General features: G+C 37.0%; 1 protein-coding gene across 1 annotated transcript in view; it reads right to left on the reverse strand.

Moving 5' to 3' along the window:
- Positions 1 to 14,944, reverse strand: part of HMGCLL1 (3-hydroxymethyl-3-methylglutaryl-CoA lyase like 1) — a 193,417-nt gene extending 178,473 nt beyond the window's left edge. Inside the window, 1 exon segment of the mRNA XM_034648104.1 lies at positions 14,504 to 14,944. Coding sequence (XP_034503995.1) covers positions 14,504 to 14,611 — 108 coding nt within the window. The 5' untranslated portion in view covers positions 14,612 to 14,944.
- Between the last annotated feature and the right edge of the window lie 9,560 nt (positions 14,945 to 24,504).

The raw sequence follows: 24,504 nt of genomic DNA on the forward strand, positions 1-24,504 counted from the left end.
GTCAAGCAGAAAATTCTTGTTTTCTATGCTTCAAACAAGCCAGGTCTTCTTAATAAAGATTTTTATTAAACCCACAATAGCACTTCAACACATTTTATGTGACTGAGTTTTTTTTCTTTTTTCATTCCATTTATTTTATCATAGTGTGGTTTTACTCTACACACTATGGTTTTAGATGACCTCTTAGAGAACAGAATAAAGATGCAGTGGTTGAAGGAAATAGCTTTTTCCAACAGAACTTAGCCAGGAACTTTCAATCGGTGTGTGAAGTCTACATACATAGTATTTGGTAGGTGTACAGTGCATTTTATATAAATCTGACCTTTTTGGTAGGACTTTAAGTCAATGCTACTTGCCCCAAGTTTAAGCTACTTACTGAAAAACTAAGAAAGGCCGTATTTCTCAGAAATATCCTATAAAACCATTTCCCTGTGTACAGGGGTAAAAGAAGGGCTGCTGTTAGGTACAGAGCGAAAAGGGATGGTAATGAAAGATTCGAGAACAATGGCAACATTTTAAAGCATTTGAAATAACTTCTCCCTGAAATAAGGATGATTCATTCAGGTTCATCCACCTCAGATTTTAAATACTGGATCTCAAAATGAACTAATGAGGGAAGGTGAGCTATATCATCCCAAGTCATCTGTATCCAACTGCTGTTTCCCTCCTTAAAGTGATAGATTAATCTAGAACCACACTAATTATGTTAAATGAAGTTATCGTAATGAGTACAAAACAATTTTCTTATAACTGAAGCTCATACTGGTTGATAGACTGATAGGATGTAGCATAAGAAATATTGGCTTTGGAACCCGTTATAGGTTCAAGACCAGTGCTTCTACTAGTTATGTGGCCTGCAGAGATTTTAATTAATTCTCTGAGCCTCCCTTTCCTCTTGTTAAAAATGAGCGTAACGGATTCTTCTTTATGCAAATCTAAGAGTTCAGAAGTTAAATAAAGTCCTTAGCAAAGTCACTGGAATAAGTTCACTATCTGGTAAAGAGTGGTTGCTAATACTGATGCTGTGTGAGGGGCACCTGGGTGGCTCAGTTGGTTAAGCATCTGCCTTTGGCTGAGGTCATGATCCCAGGGTCCTGGGATCCAGCCCTGCATTGGGGAGTCTGTTTCTTCCTCTCCTGCTCCCCTTGCTTGTGCACTTTCTCTCTCTCTCGAGCTGTCGACTAAATAAATAAAATCTTTAAAAAAAAAATACTGATGCTGTGTGATTTCCCGAACTCTTGTTAATAATACTCTATTAACAGTTTATGTAGCATTTTATATCTCCTGTATTTTTTCATTTGTCCCATTTGGTAAGTCAGAAATCCAGAGCAGGTATGCTAAAATAATACTATTGCCCCTAAATAATAATTTTTAAGACAAATGATTGACCTTCTATTTAACAAGTTATCACTACTCCTTTCTCACCAAAAGGTCAATATCTGTATACATTCTTTAAAGAGCAAATATATACTTAAGAGATCTAGCTCTCTAGAGAGGAGTACTTACAGAGGCTTATGTTCCATCTCCTTTAGCTCAAGTTTTTCTTTCAATATTTTCTAGAGCATACATTTAGCAGAATATTAAATATTAAAAACGTGTCATAAGGGAATGGGGACTAAGTGATAGCAGACATTCATGAGTGAAACTCTGAATAACTACATCTGTTTCTCCACAGGTCTTGCAAATGTCTTTTAAACACAGCCCTAAAACCTAGGCAAACAGAACTCCAAACTGCCCTCAGCTTTTATGTTTGACCAGGTCCACAGCGTTCTATAAAATGCAAGATTTGAACAGTGCTGTCGCATTTTTAAAAATCTGAGAATTCTCAGTCCTTAAATCAAAATTCTCAGAAAGTAGAAATTGTGTCTAAGTAAAATAAGATTCATTTTGGACTTCAACATTAACCTATGTGATCAGCTTCTATTTCACAGTGAAATAAATACAGATTGAGGAAAGAATTTAAAAAGTGAATGCCAGACTCCGTACACTCAGTGGGTTACAGATGTATGAAAGCGGTGGCAGAGAGCCACTCCACTTCCTTCAAGATCCAAAAACATTTGGAAGGAAGCCCCAGAAGGAAAGACGTCTGACAGACATGTTCTCTTTGGGGTTTCCTGCCTCCTTGTTTGCCAAGCTTCCTAGACCCCATTGCTTGTTAATAAAGTTCACCAAGAAGACTTTATGAAATGCTGATTTCATAGAGTGAAACTTATATTAAAGGCGTTTTTATGTAGTCAAAGTTTCCTGACATCTGCATTTCCCTACTTCACAAATCCAAGGAAGCGTGACTTGGAAAGTTAACGAGCGTAAGGTGACATTTGATGCGCTTACTATCAGTGGGATATTCGGCCCAAACGCTGAATCCAAAACAGGGACCATGGCTTAGACAGTGCAATAGAGAAGCTTCTTCGCCCTGAGGGTGTCATTATAGCCCTCAGTGTTTCTACTCCTTCTCCCGTAAAACGGAGTCCTGAGAAGATACACATTGTACGCCATGTGAATTAACTCAGTAAAAACAGAGATAGGGAAAGTAAATGAAAAGCTAGATTTTACCTGCATAGCCAGAAAAGAAAAAAAAAAAATTAGCACCTGGATTTAAAAACCTACATCATCGTCCAGTATGAAAAATAATGTAGCACAGCCAAAACTACTAACTCTAATCTACAAAAGTACTATCTTCGATACTACTGGTGCCAATCATCAAGTCTGGTAATTTGGCTGACAGCACCAAAAGTTTGTCCTGTGGATGTTTGCTGTATTTAACATGCAGAAAGGATTTAGTTCCAGAAACATTTTAAGAAGATCTGAATATTCAGGTCTCCTGGATAACAGAAAGGTGAATAAAATATAGTTTCATCTCTTGAGAAGATCTCAGTCAAACACGAAAAATATTATGTATTTAATATAAAGATACTTCCATCTATTCAAACATATTTGGTGGGGAACTCTCCTTCAAAGTGGAAGATGGGCCTGCTATGCACCAGGCGGGAACTGGGGCTGGCAGAGGGAGAGGTGGGAGACATAGGCCAAACACTCGCAAGATTCATTACTTGAAAAACATAAGCATCCATTTTCAAATCAAACATGAAGAAAAACTATTAAGGCAATTTTTAAGATTGGGGCCTTTAAATTCTTTTTCCCTGTAAGAGACAATAGACCAGATAGAGGATACAGATGTAGGTCAGTATGTATATACTCAGACACAGAAATATTCCTAACTACATGGATAACTCTCCATAATTTTATTAATTCTGCCCATACATCTTCAATCATCTTATTCTGACCTGGAATGTCTTCTCTCTACCCAAATCCCATCTGACCTCCAATCTACCTCCAACACAAAGACTATTATCATCCTCATGGACTCGCCCTGGCACTGCATTAGGACATATTTATAGGCTTGTGTTTGTAACTGAGTTACAATCAAAGAATGCAGGAAAAAGCAGGATTCAAATAAAAAGCAGGATGAAGAAATGAGCTTTCGGGAGACAGCAATGAAAATGAAAATGTGGCCTGAATAGTGCCGTTGGGACAAAAGCTCTCGTGGTTCTATCTCCCCTTCTTGTCCACCATGGTCCTTAGCACCCTGCCAAGGTCAGACAGCCAGAACCCAGCCCTCCCTCTCTCTAAACCAGGGAAGGAAGTATCCGCTCCTCTTATCAAAATCATGTTTGTAACGCACAGCTCCGGTCCCTTCATCAGTGTAAAGAAAGTAGTTTTTGTTTACATTTAGTATTTTTCAGAGAGCCTTTCCACTACTTGGCTTTCCATTACATTATTACTAGTCTTTCATGTAAATGCAGAAAGTCTAAAAATATAAACATCTATAAACTTGAATAATGTTCTAAATTATCTTCACATAAAAGTCTTTATATAAAGTCTGGCTTTAGAATGCATGTTTTGGGAACAAGATCTGCCAACCAGTATTATTTTCTGAAGAAAAGAACATAAAAATCGGCCCCAAATTTGGCCAGATGTAGAAGAAATGCAACAACACTTCAGTGTTCACTTTGCAATGAATTCGGATCACTCAGAAAAGGAAGATCATCCAAAGGGGAAGATGGCAAATCTCTGATAATTTAAAGACAACTCCTGTCTGTTGAGTAATGATTAGGGTCTGTATTGTTGAAAATATGCCAACATTCAGAAATGTCCTCGATGGTCTCATTAAAGCATCCCCATTAACTGCCCATCAAGGACAACAGAATCAAACATCCACTGGCACAGGAAGATAATCTGGATGCTGGAGGCAGTGAAGTATACAAATAAAGAGGGCAAGTCCTGCTTAAGGCTTTTCTATGTACTTTTATTTTAAGTGTAATCTTGACCAAACAAAATATTTCCAGAGGTTAAATTCTGCTCACCTGTGCAACAGCCAATTTGCATCTCCCACTTAAACTAACAATAGAGCGACTGGCATGAGAAAACCGGGACTCTATATGTTGCTTTTATTATTAGGGCTTCACACAGCCTGGACGAGCACTTTCAAATCAGAGTTTCTATGAAAAACAATATTCCCCAAATACAGGATTCTGCTTTAGCTCTTTCACTATGATCTGTTCCATGAGAGTGACCCATTGAGTCACAGTTCTGCACAGTCTAGCCCCTTAGTTGAGGAGGAAAAATAAAAACAAACAAAAATAAAAGCTAAACTTGGAAAGGGAGAGTCAAGGAGAGAAGAAAGGGTCAGGGAAAGTTACAGCACAGAGTGAATAAGCATAAAGAAAGCCAAAAGACTTGGAGGAGCTCACAGCTAATGAAAAAAACAAGAACACAGAGTGGGGGGAGGGAAGGATGTGAAAGCCAGCTGGAATAAGAGAAAGCAAGAAATACAGGAGCCAACAGAAATCCAAGGACAGAAAGTATTGGAGATTGAAGGGAACAGGAAATTTATTGGAAACCAAGTTGTTTTTCCTTTTGTATCCAATGCAATTCTATTCCAGGCAGAACTCTAGTCTCAACCTCAAAGAGGACAGAAGGGAAGTTGAAACTCATAGGAGTCTTTCCTGGACAGCGGCCAAGGGCTCTGGAAAGATAGATTAGAGAAAACATGATATGACAGCAGACCCTCTGAAAGCAGATACAGGGAGAGGGGTGGCAGTCTCACCCAGCACAGGAGTTTCAAAAATAAAACAAAAAAATGTAAAAACAGTGATAGTTTGGCTCCATCTCCGAGCTACTGAATCAAAATTTCTGGTACATTTAATAAACACCTCAAGTGATTCTTATCACCGGAAAAGTCGAGGAAACACCAATTTAGTAGTAAAAAATTGGGGGCTCTGAAACTAGAGCTGACTGAATTTTGTTCCGAGCTTTGCTATTCATTAGCTGTGGACCATGAACAAATTATTTCACCTTTCTGCATCCCAATAATTCAGTTTATAAAATGGATTGTTGGGGACATTAAATGAGATATTGTACACAAAGCAGTGAGGCAGGACCTAGTACATATTGAAAACTCCACAGCGGTAGCTCTAGAACTACAAAAGTACTCTGAATAGAGACTCATGCAAAATCATGTGTCTTAAGTGATTAAAAAATAAAGTATGAGAAAGATATAAAAAAGCTGAATCTTGGATACAGCACGCATGGGATGAAGTACACATGGGAGCATTCTTCCCAACGATACAGAGACCAAGCCACAACCATCAGGGTTTCTGCTCTTGGTCTCAGCATTCGTGAGTTGGGAATCACATGCGAACAACCTTGACAAAAAGCTTTCTTTTTTCTTTTTTCAAAAGCATATTATCAGTCAATTCAAGTTAAAGGGGACTTTAAGATCTGGAGTCTCCATGCGCGCGAGAGGAGGACTTTCTCGCAGTGCAATCAATCCAGGACTTGGTCGATGTGGAGATTCCCAAAGAGAACCACAGCCATCACAAGACTATTGAGGATCAAACACAGGGTAACCCACCTTACTTCACAATCCTGTCTTCTTTAGTCATTTCCCATTATTCCCAACAACCATCTATTTCCTCTATAGAACCCCATGTAGTTCTTTGCCTTCCTCGTTATGTGAAGACTCAAGTTCTTTGTTTTCCCATCTGGAAACTCAGCTCTGTAGTGACAAGCTCCACTACATTCATAACCTCTTTACTGAACATTCCCATCATCCTCTGGCCTTAAATAAAGCCTTGATCACCCTTGCAGAAAGCATCTGCCTGGTAACCCTCTCATGTAGAGACTGCTTAGCTTTCTAGATCTTGCTTAGTGACCAGAAGTATGGATGGCATCTGCAGTTTTCACTACTTCCTAAACAGTCACTCTTCATTTGTACAAAAACTCCTGTTCCTTTGAGATCCATGTGACTTGGCCATATGGTCCTTTAGCCCTTTGGAGGACTTGTATCCCTTATAAACCAAAACCACTAGAACTTAGTTTGCCATTGTTTTCTTGACCCCAAATTTTGATATCGTTCTGTTTACTCAATGTCCTAGTGAACCTTCTATCCAATATCCGACTTCCACTGACATCTTACTTTAGCTGAGCCATTAATTCACATGCATACAGAGGGCTTATTATTGCTTGTGACTGCTCACTTATTAAGATTCTATGAATGTTTTCAACTTTCTAACTTTGTTGTGCCCATGACTAAAACCTTTGGCCTCTTCAGTACTACAAGTCTTTGGAACTCTACTTCCACCCACCTGTGCAAGATCTTAGATCAACAGTCTTGAGAACAGCAATATATCTGGTAACATGCTATCTGAGGACCCATGATATAACAATAATGAAACAGACTTATTCCTCAAGATGAATGAGTTCACTCTGTGAAATATATCTTTTGTTCCAAGCAAGCGTATTAATTTAAATATAAAATAAGACTACCAAAAAAGTATAAATAGCCGCAAAGATACATAAAGTAGTGAGTGAAGTGGAGAGATAAGGGCAGAAAATAGGATAAACATAAGGAGTCACACATAATCACATGTAATTAAAGGTTAATTAACCTAATTAAGGATAGAGACAATCAGATAAGCAGCTTAACTTGTGAGAGACACAATTTAAAGCAAAATGACAGAGAAATGGATATGAACTGTCTTAAGGCACTTATTTTTTAAGACGACTGAAATAACATGAACATTCAAAGAAAGAAAATTAAAATGTTAATTCAGAAAACAGAATTTTTTCAAAAAATAGAAATCAGCTGTTAGCACATCATACATATACACAAAGATATAAACATACACATATAGATGAGAGGATCAACAAACCTTCAAATTACTTTTCAAATTTACTGATAAAATACGTAGACTTTATACAAGTCTTAAGAATCAACAAAGAAAGAGAAAGGATTAGCCAGGAATGAAATAAGGCAATGGCAAAGATTAAAAAGAAAAGGTTAATGACAATAATAAAATTTGTTTACCAACCTCATGTCCATTAAAAAAAAAAAAAAGATGAGGTAAACTTATATCAATAGACATAAAATATCATGAAGGTACTATCCATTTATTCATTCAACAAATTTTACTGAACTATGTCACAAAGAAGGAGTAAACAGTATATTTTTTCTCTAAAGCCAAAGATTGAAGTTGAGCATAATTTTTTATTTTTAAAACATCTTTCTCTTTCATAATTTTTATTTATAGTGAAAACCACTGGAATAGTCTGTTTTTCCATGAAGTATTACTTTCTCATGAAGCAGCCAATCTTTGAATTCCTTTTTTGAGCTTTAAATTGTTGCTTTATACAAACTTTTGGCTGTAAGATAAATAAGTTCCGGAAATCTAACGTATAACATAGTGATTATAGTTAATACTGTATTATACACTTGAAAGTTGCTAAGAATGTAGACCTTATATATTCTTACCACAAAAAATATTTTAATTCTGTGATGGGACTCAGGTGTTAGCTAATGCTAAGGTGGTAATCATTGTGAAATATATAAGTATCAAATCTGTACACCCTCAACTTATACAATGTTATATGTTAATAGTTACTCTAAACAGTTTGTATATTACCTGGAATGTAACTACCTCAAAATTTTTGTAATATGTTCAATTAATATATTTTTATCACTCAAATTACATTGCAAAATTGTTTTTGTTTTTTTTTTTAATATTTTCCTTATTATATTGTATTGCAACTAGCTGGTTCAGAGTGAATTTCTCACTGAGAACAATCAGAAAATCTGGACAAAATATTAATGAAAACACTTGTTTGATAGCCATAGAGAGTTGCCAAGGTAGTAAGTGGCCAATATACCATGCAGAAGAAAAACAAAGCGGTAAGACCAACATTGACCAGGACTTCCTCTTAAAACATTTGCCAATTCAGTATCAGCAGTTGAGAAGATCTTCAGACCTTCTACAAGTCTTAGAAGCTAAGGAGAAAATACTTTGATTTTAGGTCCCAACTAGGAGGAGACCCCCTGATAAACACCTTAGGCTTTTTAGTTAGAACCCCTGAGCAGTGACAAAATAAAAGTAAGGGTGAAGAGAAAAAGACAAGTCCTCACAAATAAACTAGGCCCAGACTCAAATCAGCTAAGCATTGGATTGGCTTAAGGTAAACTATCCTTATACTATTTGCTAAAAGCTAAAGATAATCCTTTCTGTATTTCATACCTGTTAGAATGGCTACTTTCAAAAATCTAAGAAGTGTTGTGAAGGATGTTGGGTGGGGGGGGATCCCTCCTGTACTACTGCTCGGAATGTAAACTGGTGCAGTCCCTTGGAAAACATTACAGAGGGGCCTCCAAAATTTAAAGATAGAGCTGCCATATGGTCCAGCAATTCCACTTATAAGTATCCAAAGGAAAGGAAATCACTAAATTGAAAAGGTACCCCCATGTTCACTGCAGCATCATTGACAATAGCCAACTTAAGTGTCCATCAACAGATGAATAAGATGTAGTACATACACACAGGCATATTTTTTAGCTTTAAAAAAAAAAAAAAAGAACTGGATCCTGCCATTTGTGACAAGATAGAATTGAAGGCATTATGCAAAACAAGTCAGGCAGAGAAAGACAAATACAGTATCATTTATATGTAGAATCTAAAAAGAAACCCAACCAAAAAAAAAAAAAAAAAAAAAAAACCACTCATAGATACAGAGAATAGATTGCTACCAGAGGTGGGGGTGGGGGTGGGGAGGGCAAATGAGGAAGTAGGTAAATAAAGGGAAAAAAAGAATCCTTTCGGGAGAAGAGTAATTTGAGGAGTCTCAAATTATGTCTATAATTTTCATCTCAGGCATCTAACATACACTCAAAAATCAGTAAGCATTCCAAGAGGAAAGGTACATAAATCAGACCCACTAAAGATCCAAATATTGGAGTTATCAGACATGGAATTTGAAATAACTCTAATACTCAAGAATTCATGACAAGATGGAAAATGGTGGCAAAGAACAAAAAAGTGGTTTTTAAAAATAACATAGAAATGCATTAACTCACAAATATAAAATTAAACTCAATAGATTAACAGCAAATTACAACTGAAGAGAATTAATGAAATGGAAAACAAGTGAGAAGAAAATATTCAGAGTGAATATGGAGAAAAAAGATGAAAAATACAAAAATGAGTGTAAGAAATATATGGAGCACAGGAAAAGTTCTAAGATTTTTCAAATTATAAGCCCAAGTGGAGGGACTGAAAAACAAACAGAAGCAATACTTAAGGAGAAATGGTTGAAAAGTTTCTAAAACCTATGAAAGCCAATAAAGCATGGAGCCACAGATCCAAAAAATGCTACAAACCATTAGCAAATGCAAAGAAAATTAAAATCTAGACACATCATAGTCATACTGCTGGAAACCAAAGACAATGGGAAAACTCATTATCATCAAAGAAGCAAAAATAAGACTAAGTTCATTTCATTGTCTCTGGCTTCCATTATATCTACTGAATCTACATTTTGTGCTGTTGTCATGAATTCTTTATATGGAATACATATTTATGGCCAATAATAACATTTATGCACATCACATAACAAAATAAATGTAATTTCAAACAAAACTGAAAAAAATCAGATTTTTACTAAAGAATATAGAAAATAAAGCCACTTCTAGCTGAAGGAAAATAATTTCAGATGGAAAAATGGAGATGAAGAAAGGAATGAAGACCAAAGAAATATATTCTAAATATAAAATGTCTATCGACGGTATATAGATAACAAATATAAAATTAACATATAGAACAACAATATAAAAAGCAGAAGTCAGTAATGGAGCTAAAATACTATATTTGCATGTTAAAAAGTTGCAAAGGTGCCAATTTATGTAATATTTTAATAAGTCTAGGTCATGTGTTGACGTTATAGATAGCAACTAAGAGTATAGTAAAAACAGTATATAATTAACAAGCTATGGCAGGGAGAAAATGAATAAAAATATGTCACTCAAAAGAAGCTACAAAAGGAGAAAAATGGGAAAAAGTATAATAGGAGAAAAAAAGAGGGGAAGAAAGAACACTTGAGACAAATTAAAAACAACAACAACAAAAAACAGTGGTATGGTACCTTGGTTCTTTTCTGGAAATCCCTCCCTAGTCATCCTAAGATATTTAGTAAATGTACTAACAACTGCATAGCAAACTAAAAACCATATAGTCACATTATCCTCTGATTATTTTATGAAATAAATATATTTCAGAATATTCAGAAATATATTTAGGTTAGATTCCTAAGAACTTTTAACACCAAATACTTTCTTTGAATCATAATTTTTGCTGAGAGCAAATGTAACTTAAAGGATTCAGGATATAATGTACAATAACTAAGTTTAATGTCACATAATCTACAATTTGCTTTTATACATCTACTGCATTTAAAATATTGTTTGTATCAGAATTTAGGCCCTGGAGAATTTTATTGTCACAACAGGGTATTAATATATGAAAAAAAATTAGCTACTGCTTAGGCAGCACTTGCAAATCAGTAAGGAATTGCTTTACCAGGTACTTTACATTAACCAAAACCTTGAAACACACCAATTAAGCCAGCTTCTTCATACCCATTTTAACAGAGACAAACATAGAAATAAAACAGGCCCGAAGAGATAGCTTCAACCACAGGGTGATCGATATTAATGGTCTATGAAAGAAATCTTCTGAAAAATCAGTGTCATTAGCAAAAAACTAGAGATTCAAAAACTTAATTAGTGGAGCTGTGGTACAATAAACCTTTTATCCACACTGACCCATTCTGTACTGGAAAATAAATTGTTAAACAGTATTTATTTTTCATCCTAATAATTCATCAAGGATACATTATTATCTCTCATGTGTAAACTGAAATTTTAAGATCTAACCAGGATATTGCCTGCACAAACTCACAGAATGAATTGGTAGCAGAACAAGATCTAGGTTTCCAATCTTGTATTGTCTAGCACAGGATGCTTTCAAAATATAGTATTCTATCTGTCCCAACAGTTACCAAATTGCTTCAAATCCCAGAGGTCCTGCTCATGATTCTGCCAGATTTTACAGTGATGCATTAAGCACTGTGCTGTCTCGTCACCACCCCCCAGAATCCATCTTGAGCTCTTCTCCCCATCAAAGCCTGACTAGCTCCTGTGAGATGAAAGGTGATACACCAACAGTAATAATATTCATCTTCTATCACTAAGACCAAACTGTATTGACATTAAAGATTCATTCTCATCACATTAGCATTCACTTAACTAATATTTATCATTGTACCAATCACTGATTTGGCAAGTGCTACAAAGAATTTCATAGTCCCCGTAAGCATGAGATGAACATTCACTCATTTGTTCATTCAGTAAGTATTTACTGGCCATGAAAAACTAACCAGACATTTGGTTAGTTGCTGAGAATGGTGGATTTTTCCCTTACTTTTATGATGCCTAGACTCTGGTAGGGAACTACATATCAAATAATCACAAAAATAAGTATGTAATTGAAATTACATATGAACTGCGCACGGAGCCATATAGGACAACAAGAGCTGCTTGCCTTAAGAGTCTGGGAAAGAGTTCATGAGATGGTAACATTTGAGTTAAGATCTCAAGGGTGAACAGAAGTTAAATCATTACAAAGAATCTTCCCAGAGAGGGGAAAACAAAGACCAGGGCTCCAGAGGAAACATCATTAAAAATTCAAAGAGGGCCACCATGGCAAGAACAGAATACCTTAAGATGATGCTGCAGAGAGATGCAATGAAAATACCAGGAGAGCTTCAGAGACACATTGAAAGTTTGGGTATTTATTCCTAAAAGCAATGGAAATGCATACAAAGCTGTAAAACGGGGACCAGCAGGATATCATTTGAAATAGAGAACATCTCCCAACTAGCTACATAAACAGGGAGTTGAGGAAGGACTGCAATCATCTACTAGTCCGTGAGAGAGAATGCCATGTTAAAATTGGTAGTAGCAAAGTTGGAAAAAAGATGGATCTGAGAGAAATTCAAGATGTAAAACTGCAGGACTAGTGATGCTCTGGATGTGAGAAATGAAAATGAAGAGCTCTTGCCTTGTGGCATATAGAACTGAACAGATGGTGATGGTATTCCTGAGATAGCAAATACTGGAAAAGGTCGGGGTTGAAGGAAGGAGAACGTGAATCCAGTCTTGGAAATGTTGAGTTTGAATTGCTTTTGAAATATTCAAGTGATGATGTCCAGTAAGCAGCTGCACATCAGGACTGGAGCCTAAGAGGGAGACAGCAATATAAATCTAGAGAACACGAATATATAAATAGTAACAAACCGTGAGTGCGGATACAAAGTCATGAGGAACCTGGTCATTTACCAGACAGGGATAGGCTGCTGAGTCCATCTGGTGCAAGACCAAGGAACCAGAGACTCGGTAGGGCTTAAAGCAGTTACAGGTGTTATTAAACAGATACCAAGGAAGATCAATTTCAATGAGTCAAGGGTCAGATGCCAATGGTGCTGAGCTCAAATAAGGCAAGATATAAAAAACTACAATTCAATGAGTTAGACTGAAACAGAATGATGCATAAAATGCCATGGAAACACAGAAATAGGGCATTAACTCTGGGTGGGGCATAGAGTCAGTTAAAAGAAGTAACATTTAAGCTGTATTTTAAAAATGACTAAGAGTTTCCCAGGCAAAGAAGTCAGGAGAAGAAGTCACTATCTACTGAAGGTGTAGCTGGCTCTCACACTCCTGGTCATTTTCGATTACCCTGTTTCCACACCTTAACAGGGCAAAGTAGACATCCTCAGGTAGTAGCCTAGCCTCCATCACTGCCCCCAGAGCCCACAAAATCAGAACACGAGGGAGAGAAATACAATATTAACACAGCAACAAACATGTAAATTCTCAGAGAAAGTAAGAGGATTCCTGATTCTATAACAGACTGAATATGAAAGTTAAAAAAAAAAAAGTTAAGAAAGCAAAGTTATAAAAGCAAAAAAAAATCAAATTAGAATGTAGAAAAATTAAATAAACACGTGAATATATGAGAATAACTTTCCCTCTCGTGCATTTTCAGCAACAGGATGCAAGACAGATGACCACGGCCACCTTTTAAGTAACAAGGAGCAATGTATCTTTGATCGGTTTTGGAAGAATCCATAAATGCTGAATTCCTATTTGTAGAACTAAGATAATAATTTCACATATTGATACACTAAACTGAGAATACACTAAATGTATAACTACAGGAAAAATGGATACCTAGTATTAGAATAGCTGATTTAAAGCCATAGTCAAATTATGTTTACCCACTGAAATATAATTAACCCAAGTTATTATTCTGTTCACAAGTTGAATCAGGGATAAACATTTCTGCACCCGGCAAAAATAAAAAAAGAGTGAAACCCTTACACTGCCCTTCCTTTTTCAATGCTTTAACATTCACATAACAATTATCACTGTTACTACTTGGTGAAATTTTAAATTCTGAGCTCTTTCAAAGGAAAAGCAAATTTCTTTTCTCATTTACCTGCCATTTGTTTGAAAGTGCATTAAGCTGCAAACACCTGGATACAATTAAGTTACCTATTGTCTTAAAGTGGGCATTCAGGAATCACACGGGAATCAATTCTGGTTTGAAACTAACGTTACTTACAATTTTTTTCAAGCTTGTTCAAGTGTGTTGACGCATAAATACATTAGAGAAAATTAACGATATGCTAGATAATTACACCCTACGATGTCTTCCTAGCCATATATGTTGGCTTCATTCCTCTCTCAGCCGCACATTGTCCTCTTTGTTACACAGTACAAGAAAGGAACTGAAAATAAAGGCATTATCCCTAGAGGAGTGCCTACGGATTCACATATTCCATAATGCAGCCCCTCCAAGGAAAACACAGAGAAGCAACAGTTTCCTTTAGGCGTCCTGCAAAAAGGCCACAGGTAAGGATTTTGCTGGGTCTGAGCTACAGAGGCGGGTCTTCACGTTCACAGCACAGAGATGCTGGGGAACCTTTTAAGAGGTGAGGCCTAACAAGACGCAACTGCTGCAGGGAGGGCCCTGGGGTGCGGTGGTGACATAACAGGGAGAGAGACCAGCCGGCTGTGTGCAAAAGGGTGGGGACACCCTGGGCCGCGAGGTGGTACCTGCGCAGGGTCGAGCGCCCCAGCCACTGAATCCCCGATCCAGAGATGCTCTCGGAGAAGCTGCTGGTAGCTGAGGCAGTGCTTCACCGCAGACGGCACATTCCCCATGGCGGGGCCTAGGACTGCGGACGGCGATAGGAGGGCGCCGGGAGCCGGGAGGAGAGGGATGCAGAGCGAGCTGCGCCAGCCCAGAGCGCGCCCCTCCGGGCGCGGGCGACGAGCATCAGCCCTGCTCCGCGCACTGCGTCGGCGCCGAGAGGGTGGGGAGCGGGCCGCGCCGCGGGCAGGGAGTGCGGGAGGCACCTGCGGCGCACGGTCGCAGCACCCGGAACCGGAGAAGAAAAGGAATTACGCCCAAGGATATTCAGGTGTGGCGCATTTTCCTTACTGCGCTGAGCGTGCGGGGCTATCTGCACGCGCCCCACTTACCGGCTTCTCACCTGGTTCAGATCCTAAGAGAAAGGGTGTAAATAAAAGGAAGGGCGCATGCGTTTTTGTGCCGGTGAGTTTGCTCATTTCCAGCTGCAGACTTTCATGCTTAATGTGGATTTGCCCAGCGTTGAACTCGCGTTTATGCTGGATGACAATAAGCTCGATTTTAAAATATCTTGAACTCGTTTGCAAGGTTAAAACACAGCCTAATAAAAAAGAAAATATAGAAAGTACATTTGGGGAGATGTCACAGATAACTTGGTTAAGTCAGTAAATTGTCAAGTTGGTACTACAAGTTAAGCACTTAACTGGAATTGAGTTGCTTAAAAGATGCATGGCTCAAAACTGTTGAAGCCCTAAAGGCTAAATTCATTGGAACTAAAAATGCTGCATAAATCCTTAGGATACTAGAATAGGAGTAAGCTTTGGTGTAGAGGGGGTTGGGAATGAACAGACCACCTTCCCAACCCTCTCTCCTTCACAAGCACATTTACATCACCTGGATCCACTCTAAAACATTTCAAAGTGGGTTCTGCAGCTTGCAACTGAATAGACATTCATCAAGAACAGTCTTGTGCAGCCAAGCGTGCATGGCCCGGCATACCAGTCGGCTCTACCAGCTGCTGCAGCAAATAGAAATCAGAAGCTGTCTGCTGTTGTTGCACAACCAGATGAAAGGATGCAAAGATTATCTTGTAAAACATAGTATAAACACACTTACAAGGAATTTAACACCCAGAATAAGTTAACGATCCTTACTACCTGGGAGAGTGGTGAGACTTCCACCGGCAATAGAAGTAAAGCAGTTCAGGACAGAAAAAGGCAAAGAATGAGAGAAGTATCATGTAGGTCTCTTAGCGGAACAGGACTGGAAAGGGCAAAGAGGATAAGGGATCTTAGACCTCACAGCTTTGATCAAGGACTATTAATTTGGAGAACATGCCCTGAGCTGCCAAAGTGAAGTCATGTAATTATTGAATGCCTTTAAAGCTCTTAAAGCACTATAAAAAAAAAATCCGACTATTATTTACCTGAAAGTGACTATTTTATAGGTGTGTATTCGTAGGGCTAAATCTATTCTATGTTGTTTTTAGCAGACCTCAACTGTTATTTTTCCTCCACAACTGAAATGCATTCAGGTTGCACCAATGCCTATTAACCTTTTCTCCCCCTCCCTGCTGTAATACTATAACAGGAAACGTAGTTTCTGAAAGAATTTTAAAAGGACCAACTTGAACAACAGTAAACAAGGTAACCTTCAGAATGGAGTCAGTCCTTCAAAACTTGAAATAGTTTTGACAATTAATAGTGAAGTCTAAGCTTTTGGAGATTATCACTTCTGAGATAAGCCAATATTATATGTTCTTTGCTATGAAGAACACCTCGAAGTAAACGTTACTGCTTAATAGTTTTCTAAATAGAAGGTCTTCAGAAAATGTCATATCCCAATTAGTTCACCATACTAATACAGTGGGTTTTTTTTTTCAGAAAAGCCTTATAAATATGAAAATATTTGTCGACACAGACTTAATCTTTCATATGGAAAATGCCATATCAAAAATTTAAAACTATAATTCCTGTAAATACCAAAATCATTAACAATAGTAAGGACCAAATATCTTAAGAATGTTTCATTTCACAAATGAAAGGGAGTAAAAATAGATGGGCTTTTGCTGGAAGGTAGAGTTTGATGTTACAGTTAATTATGAATGCTGAAAATATATAAACTTGAACAGTTACATTAGTGTATATCTTTCTTTTTATCATTAGAATGAAATGTCAATAGTACCCCTGTTAATGCAAATCGAGAAATCTCTAGATGAAATCAGAGTAAATATAGCAAATCCCTGTGGTGGGCAATGTAGCTCTTTGTCCCCATAAGCAGGTTAAGAAACTTGGGTTCCAACTGTAGGAAATACTTGTTAAAAATCACAAAGTCTGTGGCATATGGTGATCTGCACTCATATACCACTTTCATTATGCATCAAGACTAAGCTATTTCTATTTCATTGCATTTCAATCATTCAAATATAAGAAGATACAAAAAATCATTGCAAATTAAAAGAAATTAAATTTCCTGTTTTCTCTAGTGAATATAAGTAACTTTTCATTCAAAACATTCACATGTACCTGTCTTTCCTGCATTTTTCTTGACTCCCTTCCCTAGGTTCCTACCAAAAATCCAATCTCTCAAGAAGAGATGTTAATTAACATCTTGGACTCATCCATTGTCTCTCTCTGTTCTCCTATTGACTTCTCTCTGCCACATTTCTCTTTGAAGGGCACCACCATAGCACAGGGAGAGCCCTCTCTGTGGTTTTAGATTACTTGAGATGGGAGCCTGGTTCCACTAGTTACAAACTGCATGACCAAGGCAAGTTCTTCAGCCTGTTTCCTTATGTGTAGGAGGGTGAAGATAAAGTTTTCTACTTGACAGAGCCATTGCAAAGGTTAAATGAGCTAGAATAAATAAAGTGATCAACACACGGTCTCTGGCACATAGTAGGCACCCAATAAAATGTAGCTATTATTATTACAGTGGTCTGGCTTTCTGTTTTATTTTGCATTCAAAAATCACACTGTACGGCCTGAGCAATTTTTGAAAATATTTATCTGATCAGTATGTCAAAGCTTAAAATTCTTAGAGATTTCTCATAACCTTTGCAGAGAAGTTTATTAAAATGGCACTCAAGTTTTCTTGGAGACTCTTAGTTATCTTTATCAGTCTCATCCTGAGTTCATCCATTTTCCGAACTTGTTCTTAACTCCAGAAATATCAAAGTATTTGCAGTTCTCAAAATTTCAGAGCTCTCCCGTGCTGTACTATCATTCGAAACTTGTTCCATATTATACACATTTTGGAAACACAAAAGATGCATGAAGGTATCAATGAAATGAGCCATCATTCTAATGCTAGAAATAGTTTAACATACTTTCTCTCAGAGAGAAAATAAATTAACATTTTCCTGTCTCTGCTTTTTATTCTGCCCATTTAACATTGAATTAAATTCTTTCAAACTATTTTTTTTAAGATTTTTTTATTTATTTACTTGACAGAGATAGAGACAGCCAGCGAGAGAGGGAACACAAGCAGGGGGAGTGGGAGAGGAAGAAGCAGGCTCATAGCAGAGGAGCCTGATGTGGGGCTCGATCCCATAACGCTGGGATCACGCCCTGAGCTGAAGGCAGACGCTTAACCGCTGTGCCACCCAGGCGCCCCTAAATTCTTTCAAACTATTATGCTAATGGCTATGCAATACTCATATATGCATATATATTATCAAAATGATTTTTTATAATCTTCTAAAGCATAGCCTTTTACTTATTTTTGAAAGGGAGATGGATAGCTAGAATATGATCATGTGAATGTTTGTATAAATAATTGTCTAATTAATCTTCCAAAAACAACCCAGTGGTGGAAATCTTCCACAATGGTTCTGTTTCTATCAATTTCTGTGTTTGTTTTTAACAACGTTTGGTTTCATATAAACAGCATTTCCTCATGTGGTTGTTAATTTACTAATATAAGTTTATCCTTGGTGAAGGTTTTTTTTTTAAAGATTTTATTTATTTATTTGACAGAGAGAGAGCACACGCAGAGGGAGCAGCAGATAGAGACAGAGGGAAAGGGAAAAGCAGGCTCCTTGCTGGGCAAGGAGCCTGATGGGGGGCTCAATCCCAGGACCTTGGGATCATGACCTGAGCAGAAATAAGATGCTTAACCGACTGAGCCACCCAGACATCCCAAGGCTTTCTTTTTTCCTATGAGAATCTTGTGTGGGTTATTGGTATACCCCTAAAGAATGGCTTCACTTTGGCTTGGCTGGGATTTCCAATGAGTTTGGTTTGACAGCTCTGGGATTTATTTTTTGTTAACATCTTAGCTTGGGGTACCATAAGGATATTATGAACCTGGAACTTAAAACCATGCACAATGGAATTTGGCTTTAGTTTTCTTGCAGGGATTTCATTTCCCACTCACACACTCAGGCAAACCTTTTCTATCTCGTATACATGGAACTGCCTTTGGAGACAATGGTTCATGATCTTGGCTCAATTAGCTCCCTTTCTCAGATGGTCACTGGATATCTCATTCCCATGTAATAAAAGCCCCAGCCTCTGGCTATAAAGACCTGTACCCTCTTATGGGCTTCTTGGCAATATTTAGTCCCTGGGTACATCCTTGATATCTGTGTCTGAGGGGAGGGACAGGCATCTCTCACATCGGCTTAGTCCTCCAATTTATCAGAATTCTAACTGGAATTTTTTTTTTATGATTACGTGTTTGCATATATTTTTCAGCTCCTGTAGTTCCTCTCACCTCTAGGAATGTAAAGATAGAATCCAGGAGATGGTGAACTGAATTGAGAACATTAAGTTTAACCTGGAGAACCTGAGAAACTTATGATAGAGTTCTGATACTCTGACAAATCTACAAAAAAAGAAAACTAGACTGAAGCCGCATTTTTCCACTCCCATCCTTCTCCCTATCTCTTCTCCATATAAAATGACAATAATAAATTACATAGTTATACATTGCCTCTATCCTAAACAAAGGATATATCCTCTCGAAAACAGAATGGGGATGGGTTTGTATTCCAGAGACCAGTCAACCCAAAATGAGGTAGATTGACCATTATCAATCCTCTCAAGTGGCAAGTTCTTGTGGAAGAAAGGTCCAGTTAAAACAGGTTATTTTGTGAGTCCCTTTGGTCCCAAAGATGGCTATTTAAGGGTTTGTATGATGACAGTGTGGATAAAATCAGAAGCAAGTGAAAAAATCAAAATAGTAATACTAATAAGTGCCAAACTGGCATGTAGCCAAGGTACCTACTGGGCAGGGATCAAAGACACATATGGTGAGTCTCAAACAATGATGCCGTAGCACTTTGGCAAGTATCACAAGGCTAATGTGCTCCAGCCTTAAACAATAAAAAAGAAAGAATGAAAACAACTTGGTTACCAATACTGGATGATACCTAAGGGGAAGCAAAGCTTTCATCATCTCAGTTTTATTGCTGAAAAATATAGATAACTTCTCACATATGTTATGTCTGGCTGATCTAAATTGATGGGAAGGATAACAGTGTGTTTAAAAACATTCTTGGCATTTGGTCCCTAAAATCAAAGTTCCATTAACAATAGCATTGTTCTGAAATAGAGCATTTTTTTGAGAGTAAGTAATGAGATCTATTTTACCAAAATAACACTCCACCCAGGTGATGGATACCTGGCACTAGATACAGAAATCAGAACAAAGCTGCAAACCACATTTCTCCAGATGTAGGAGTCTATTTCTTCTTTCACTAATTCAGAAGGATCCAAAAGCATTAGCTTTGCCGGCTATATTGTAAAATAAAAGATACAGTGACTGTTCATTAACTATTATTAGTTCATGAGATGGCTGCAGCGCACATAATTTTTGCCAATAAATATAAAAGTGTCTTTCCATTCCATTACCTATAAACTCAGACTCTATTTGGAAAATGTTTTTATCAGTCAGTTGATATATTTTGATGGTTCATAATAAATGTGACCTTAACAGGTAAATTATATTAAATCTTATTCATGGACACTGTTATTCTTTGAATCTGTATCAAGCACTATTGATGAAAGAAAACAAGTCAATATCAATTACAAATACAAAGCACTTGGTATTTTGCTTTGCACATAGTAGGTGTTCAGTAATATATCTTCGCTTTCTATCTTTTCTCCTCTTTTCAAATCAAATCAGTTCACTGTTAAGAATATATGTATGTGGGGCACCTGTGTGGCTCAGTTAAGCATCTGCCTTTGGTTCAGGTCATGATCTCAGGGTCCGGGGATTGGGTCCTGCATCAGTAGCCCTGCTCAGTGGGGAGGTATGTTTCTCCCTCTCCCTCTCCTTTCCACTCATGCTCTCTCTCTCTCTCTCTCTCTCTTAAATAAGTAAGTAAAATCTTTTTTTTAAAAAAAAGCAATATATATATGTGATATTGCCGCAGTTGGAGGGAATCTATAAAGCCCAAATTTAATGACTTCTATAGAACATTAGTTTAATTCACTAAAGAGATCTTTTTGATGCTCACTAGTTAATGGGAAAATAAATATGAACAAACATGAAAGACACACCCTCTTGGCTTTAAGGGTCTCCCATTCTAATGGTGACATCCAAAAAAACAAAAATTAAAATGTATACATATATAATATCTAATATATAGTAGCAGATGCATTTTAATTAGATGAATGTAAGACATTAAATGCCACAGTTTTAGAATCTAGATTAAAAAAGCATTATAGCATAATTTGCATGTTCATTAAATGTGCATTGAGTATTTAATTGCATAAGTATAGGGCACTATACTACTGTACGGGGAGTAATGATGAACAAGCAATCTTTAACACAAAGAGACTTCTAATTTTCTAGTGAAATATGCCACTCAAATATCTACAAAGTCTGTTGATAAGTGCCAAGTGATAATATAAGTTGAGAAGCATTGTAGGAGAGCGCATCCCATGTTCAATAAGGAACATAAGAGAAGGCACCAGGAAGGAGGGCACATGGATAGGATTGGACAGACCAAGCCCATCTTGATGAAGGCAGCAGGATGGGGCAAGAAAGAAATCAGTTGATAATGGGCTACTTTACTAACAAGAACAATCAAGACATGAAAATAACTTGAAATAAAAATCTTCATAAAAGCACCTGATCTAATGATATTTTTATGTTCATGATTATTTCACGGTAGAAATTATAGATACAATGATCCTCTTCAGTTTTGCCACAAATGAACATAAACACATAAATCCACTGGAGGTGCTAAAGAGACTAATTTTAAAGTATTTGTTTTGCAAGTCAGACTGTTACATACAGCTTTAGATTTTTTAAAGTGTGTCATACCTGTTCTCATGAACAGGAGAGGAAAGGTTGTATTTATTAAGTGACAAGCTCTATGAAGCACTCCACTGGGTATTTTAACTATGTGTATGAACTCTCATCTCCATTTAACTGCTGCAGAAACGGAGACTCAGAGATCTTGAACAACTACAGCAAAATCAAAAGAAGTATAAGAAGTGGGTTTAAATTTGTGTCTCTCAAACCCTTTGCTTTACCTTCTTCATGTCATGGTTTTCAAGAATAAATGATAAACAGATATTATTCATACACACAGTCATTTGTTTGTCATAACACTTTCTGGAAAAGGAAACCTTTGCTCAGAGAGGTTATAATGTTTCCTTTAGAGCTCAGTCTTCTAATTCTGAATTCTATGAGATTTCCACAATGTATGGAGGAACCAATCTTGTCTTAAGTATGAAATTCAAGGACCTTTTCAGGCTTGATGATATTAAGAGTACTTTCCATAGGGTTAACATAAAGTTAGAGAACTCTCTTCATAACTTCAGCATCTATACATTCTCTGTCTTAATTGAGGGTTTAAGACTAAGGTCTAGGTCCTCAAGAAATTGGCAGAGGGATACTTCATCTTGATAGTCACATGTGGTGGTGGCTTGGGGGTATTTCTCTTTGTAGAAGGTATTTAAGCCATCAACTTATGTCCATGCTATAAATTTATCAAAACATCTATCCAAAGAAATTGTGATTTTTAAATTCCTGATGACTTGTTACTTTTCATTTTTTCCTTCTCTGTCACCTGGAATACTCATTAGTGTATTTCCCCACATATCATACAGTATTTTTTTCCCTGAACTAATGAAGTTCTACTCTACCACTTAAGAAAGTTTTTCCATCATGGAGAAAGTAGTTGCCATGCCAACAGTTTCCCAGTGTTCTCTTGGAAGTACAATTCTCTAGAGAATTCACCGACTGATTGGAAAATGGAGTCCCTTCCTCACTAGAATGCCATCACTCCAAGAACATTTTAGTTAAAAATTATAAGGGCAGAAAGTCATAAGAGTACATTTATAAGTGGCATTACTCAATGCCCTGCATTTTTCCAGCCTCAAATCTCCACTAAATTCACAAATGGAAATGCCTCAATATGAAATATATGAATTTTAAGGCAATAATCTATAGTTATTGTGTAATTCAGTATTAATTTTTACAGCTTTCAAAAACTCATACATGATGTTTGGGTAACTTTTCACTCACTCATTTAAAGTTTGAAATTAACTAAAAAGTTATAAACCCACCAGAGCCCAAGGCAGGAGAGGGAAGGGGAACAGGAGACTTAACATCAGGTTCTTGAGATTCCCCTCTTCCTGCTCAGTCCCTGCTCCCATTAGTTTTCCTCCAGCGTCTACTGTTTTACCTTCTTACTCTATGTTGTAGGAACAGACTTGTTGCCTTATATATTTTATTATTCTTCCAGAAACTTTTCCCACCCCATACTTACATATCAATAGAGATTTCTCATTCTTGGTAACTCACAGTTTGCTTAACAGAAGCTTAGAAAATACAGAGTTAATGTTGGGATTAATCAGCATTATTTACAACATTTTGAAAATGTTTGTTGGTCTTTAAACTTCATCTCCAACAACAGAATAAGTTAAATCAGTGTTTCTCAACCTCAGCACTATTGTTATTTTGGGCCTGCTAATTCTGTGTGTGGAGGCTGTCCTGTGCATTGTAGGAATTTTAGTAGAATCCTGCACTCTAACCTGCTAGATGCTAGTAGCCTCCCCTAATTTATGACAACCAAAATTATCTCCAGGCACCACCAAATGTCCCCTGGAAGGCAAAAACCACCACTGGTTGAGAATCACTGGTATAAATGATGATGGCAATGACTTAACCACAGGACAGGAACTATGCTAAGTACTTTAAGTACACATTATCTAATTGATGAGAAAGGTTCTATGATTCTTACTTTACAGATGAGACAATGTGAGCACAGAGAAATTAACTAAGTCATATAACATCACTTGGCTAGTGAGACAGCTGGAATTCAAATCCAAGGGGTCTAACTTCGGAGCCTACATTTTTTATCAGCAGGCTATAGCTGCTTTGCTGAAATCACACTAAGCAAGAATGGAATCCATCAAAAACATGGATAATTTTAGGTTTACATTTTTTTCCCACGATTTCAAACATTTAACCCACGGAAAACAGACTTCCTACAAATGTAAAACCTCTCCCGATAAGTAGGTTCCCTTATTCCCTTAGTACTGTTCACTGAGTTGTTGAAATTCCATCAAAGACCAGATTTCCCAGGCAGAGATTTAAAGCTCAGTCCAAGGAATTAGATTCCTGGGATCACATCCTGACAGAACCATAGTTATGAGTATGAGACCCATAAATATCATAAAGCTGCCTACATGTTATTTTACTTTATAATCACTCAAATATTAAGAGGATCTATATATTTTTGTTAGTTCAAAACAAAATCATTAAAATTAGTTTATAAATCCTATATCTCTTAGCATTCAAATATTATCTTCTTATAAATAATAGCCAGCAATACTGAGATTTATTTTGCCACCTCTCTTAACTGTATGTGGCAGAAGTGATATTTTCACACAAAATAAAAACTATCATATGGTATAATTTATAAAGATTTTGCCTTTGTAAGTACCGTGTCTTTAAAAAATAGAATATCTCTTGATCTAAAACCTTGTTTTGTTTCATGCTG

This window comes from Ailuropoda melanoleuca, chromosome 19 (assembly GCF_002007445.2).
Source record: "Ailuropoda melanoleuca isolate Jingjing chromosome 19, ASM200744v2, whole genome shotgun sequence".
NCBI classification, from domain to species: Eukaryota; Metazoa; Chordata; class Mammalia; order Carnivora; family Ursidae; genus Ailuropoda; species Ailuropoda melanoleuca.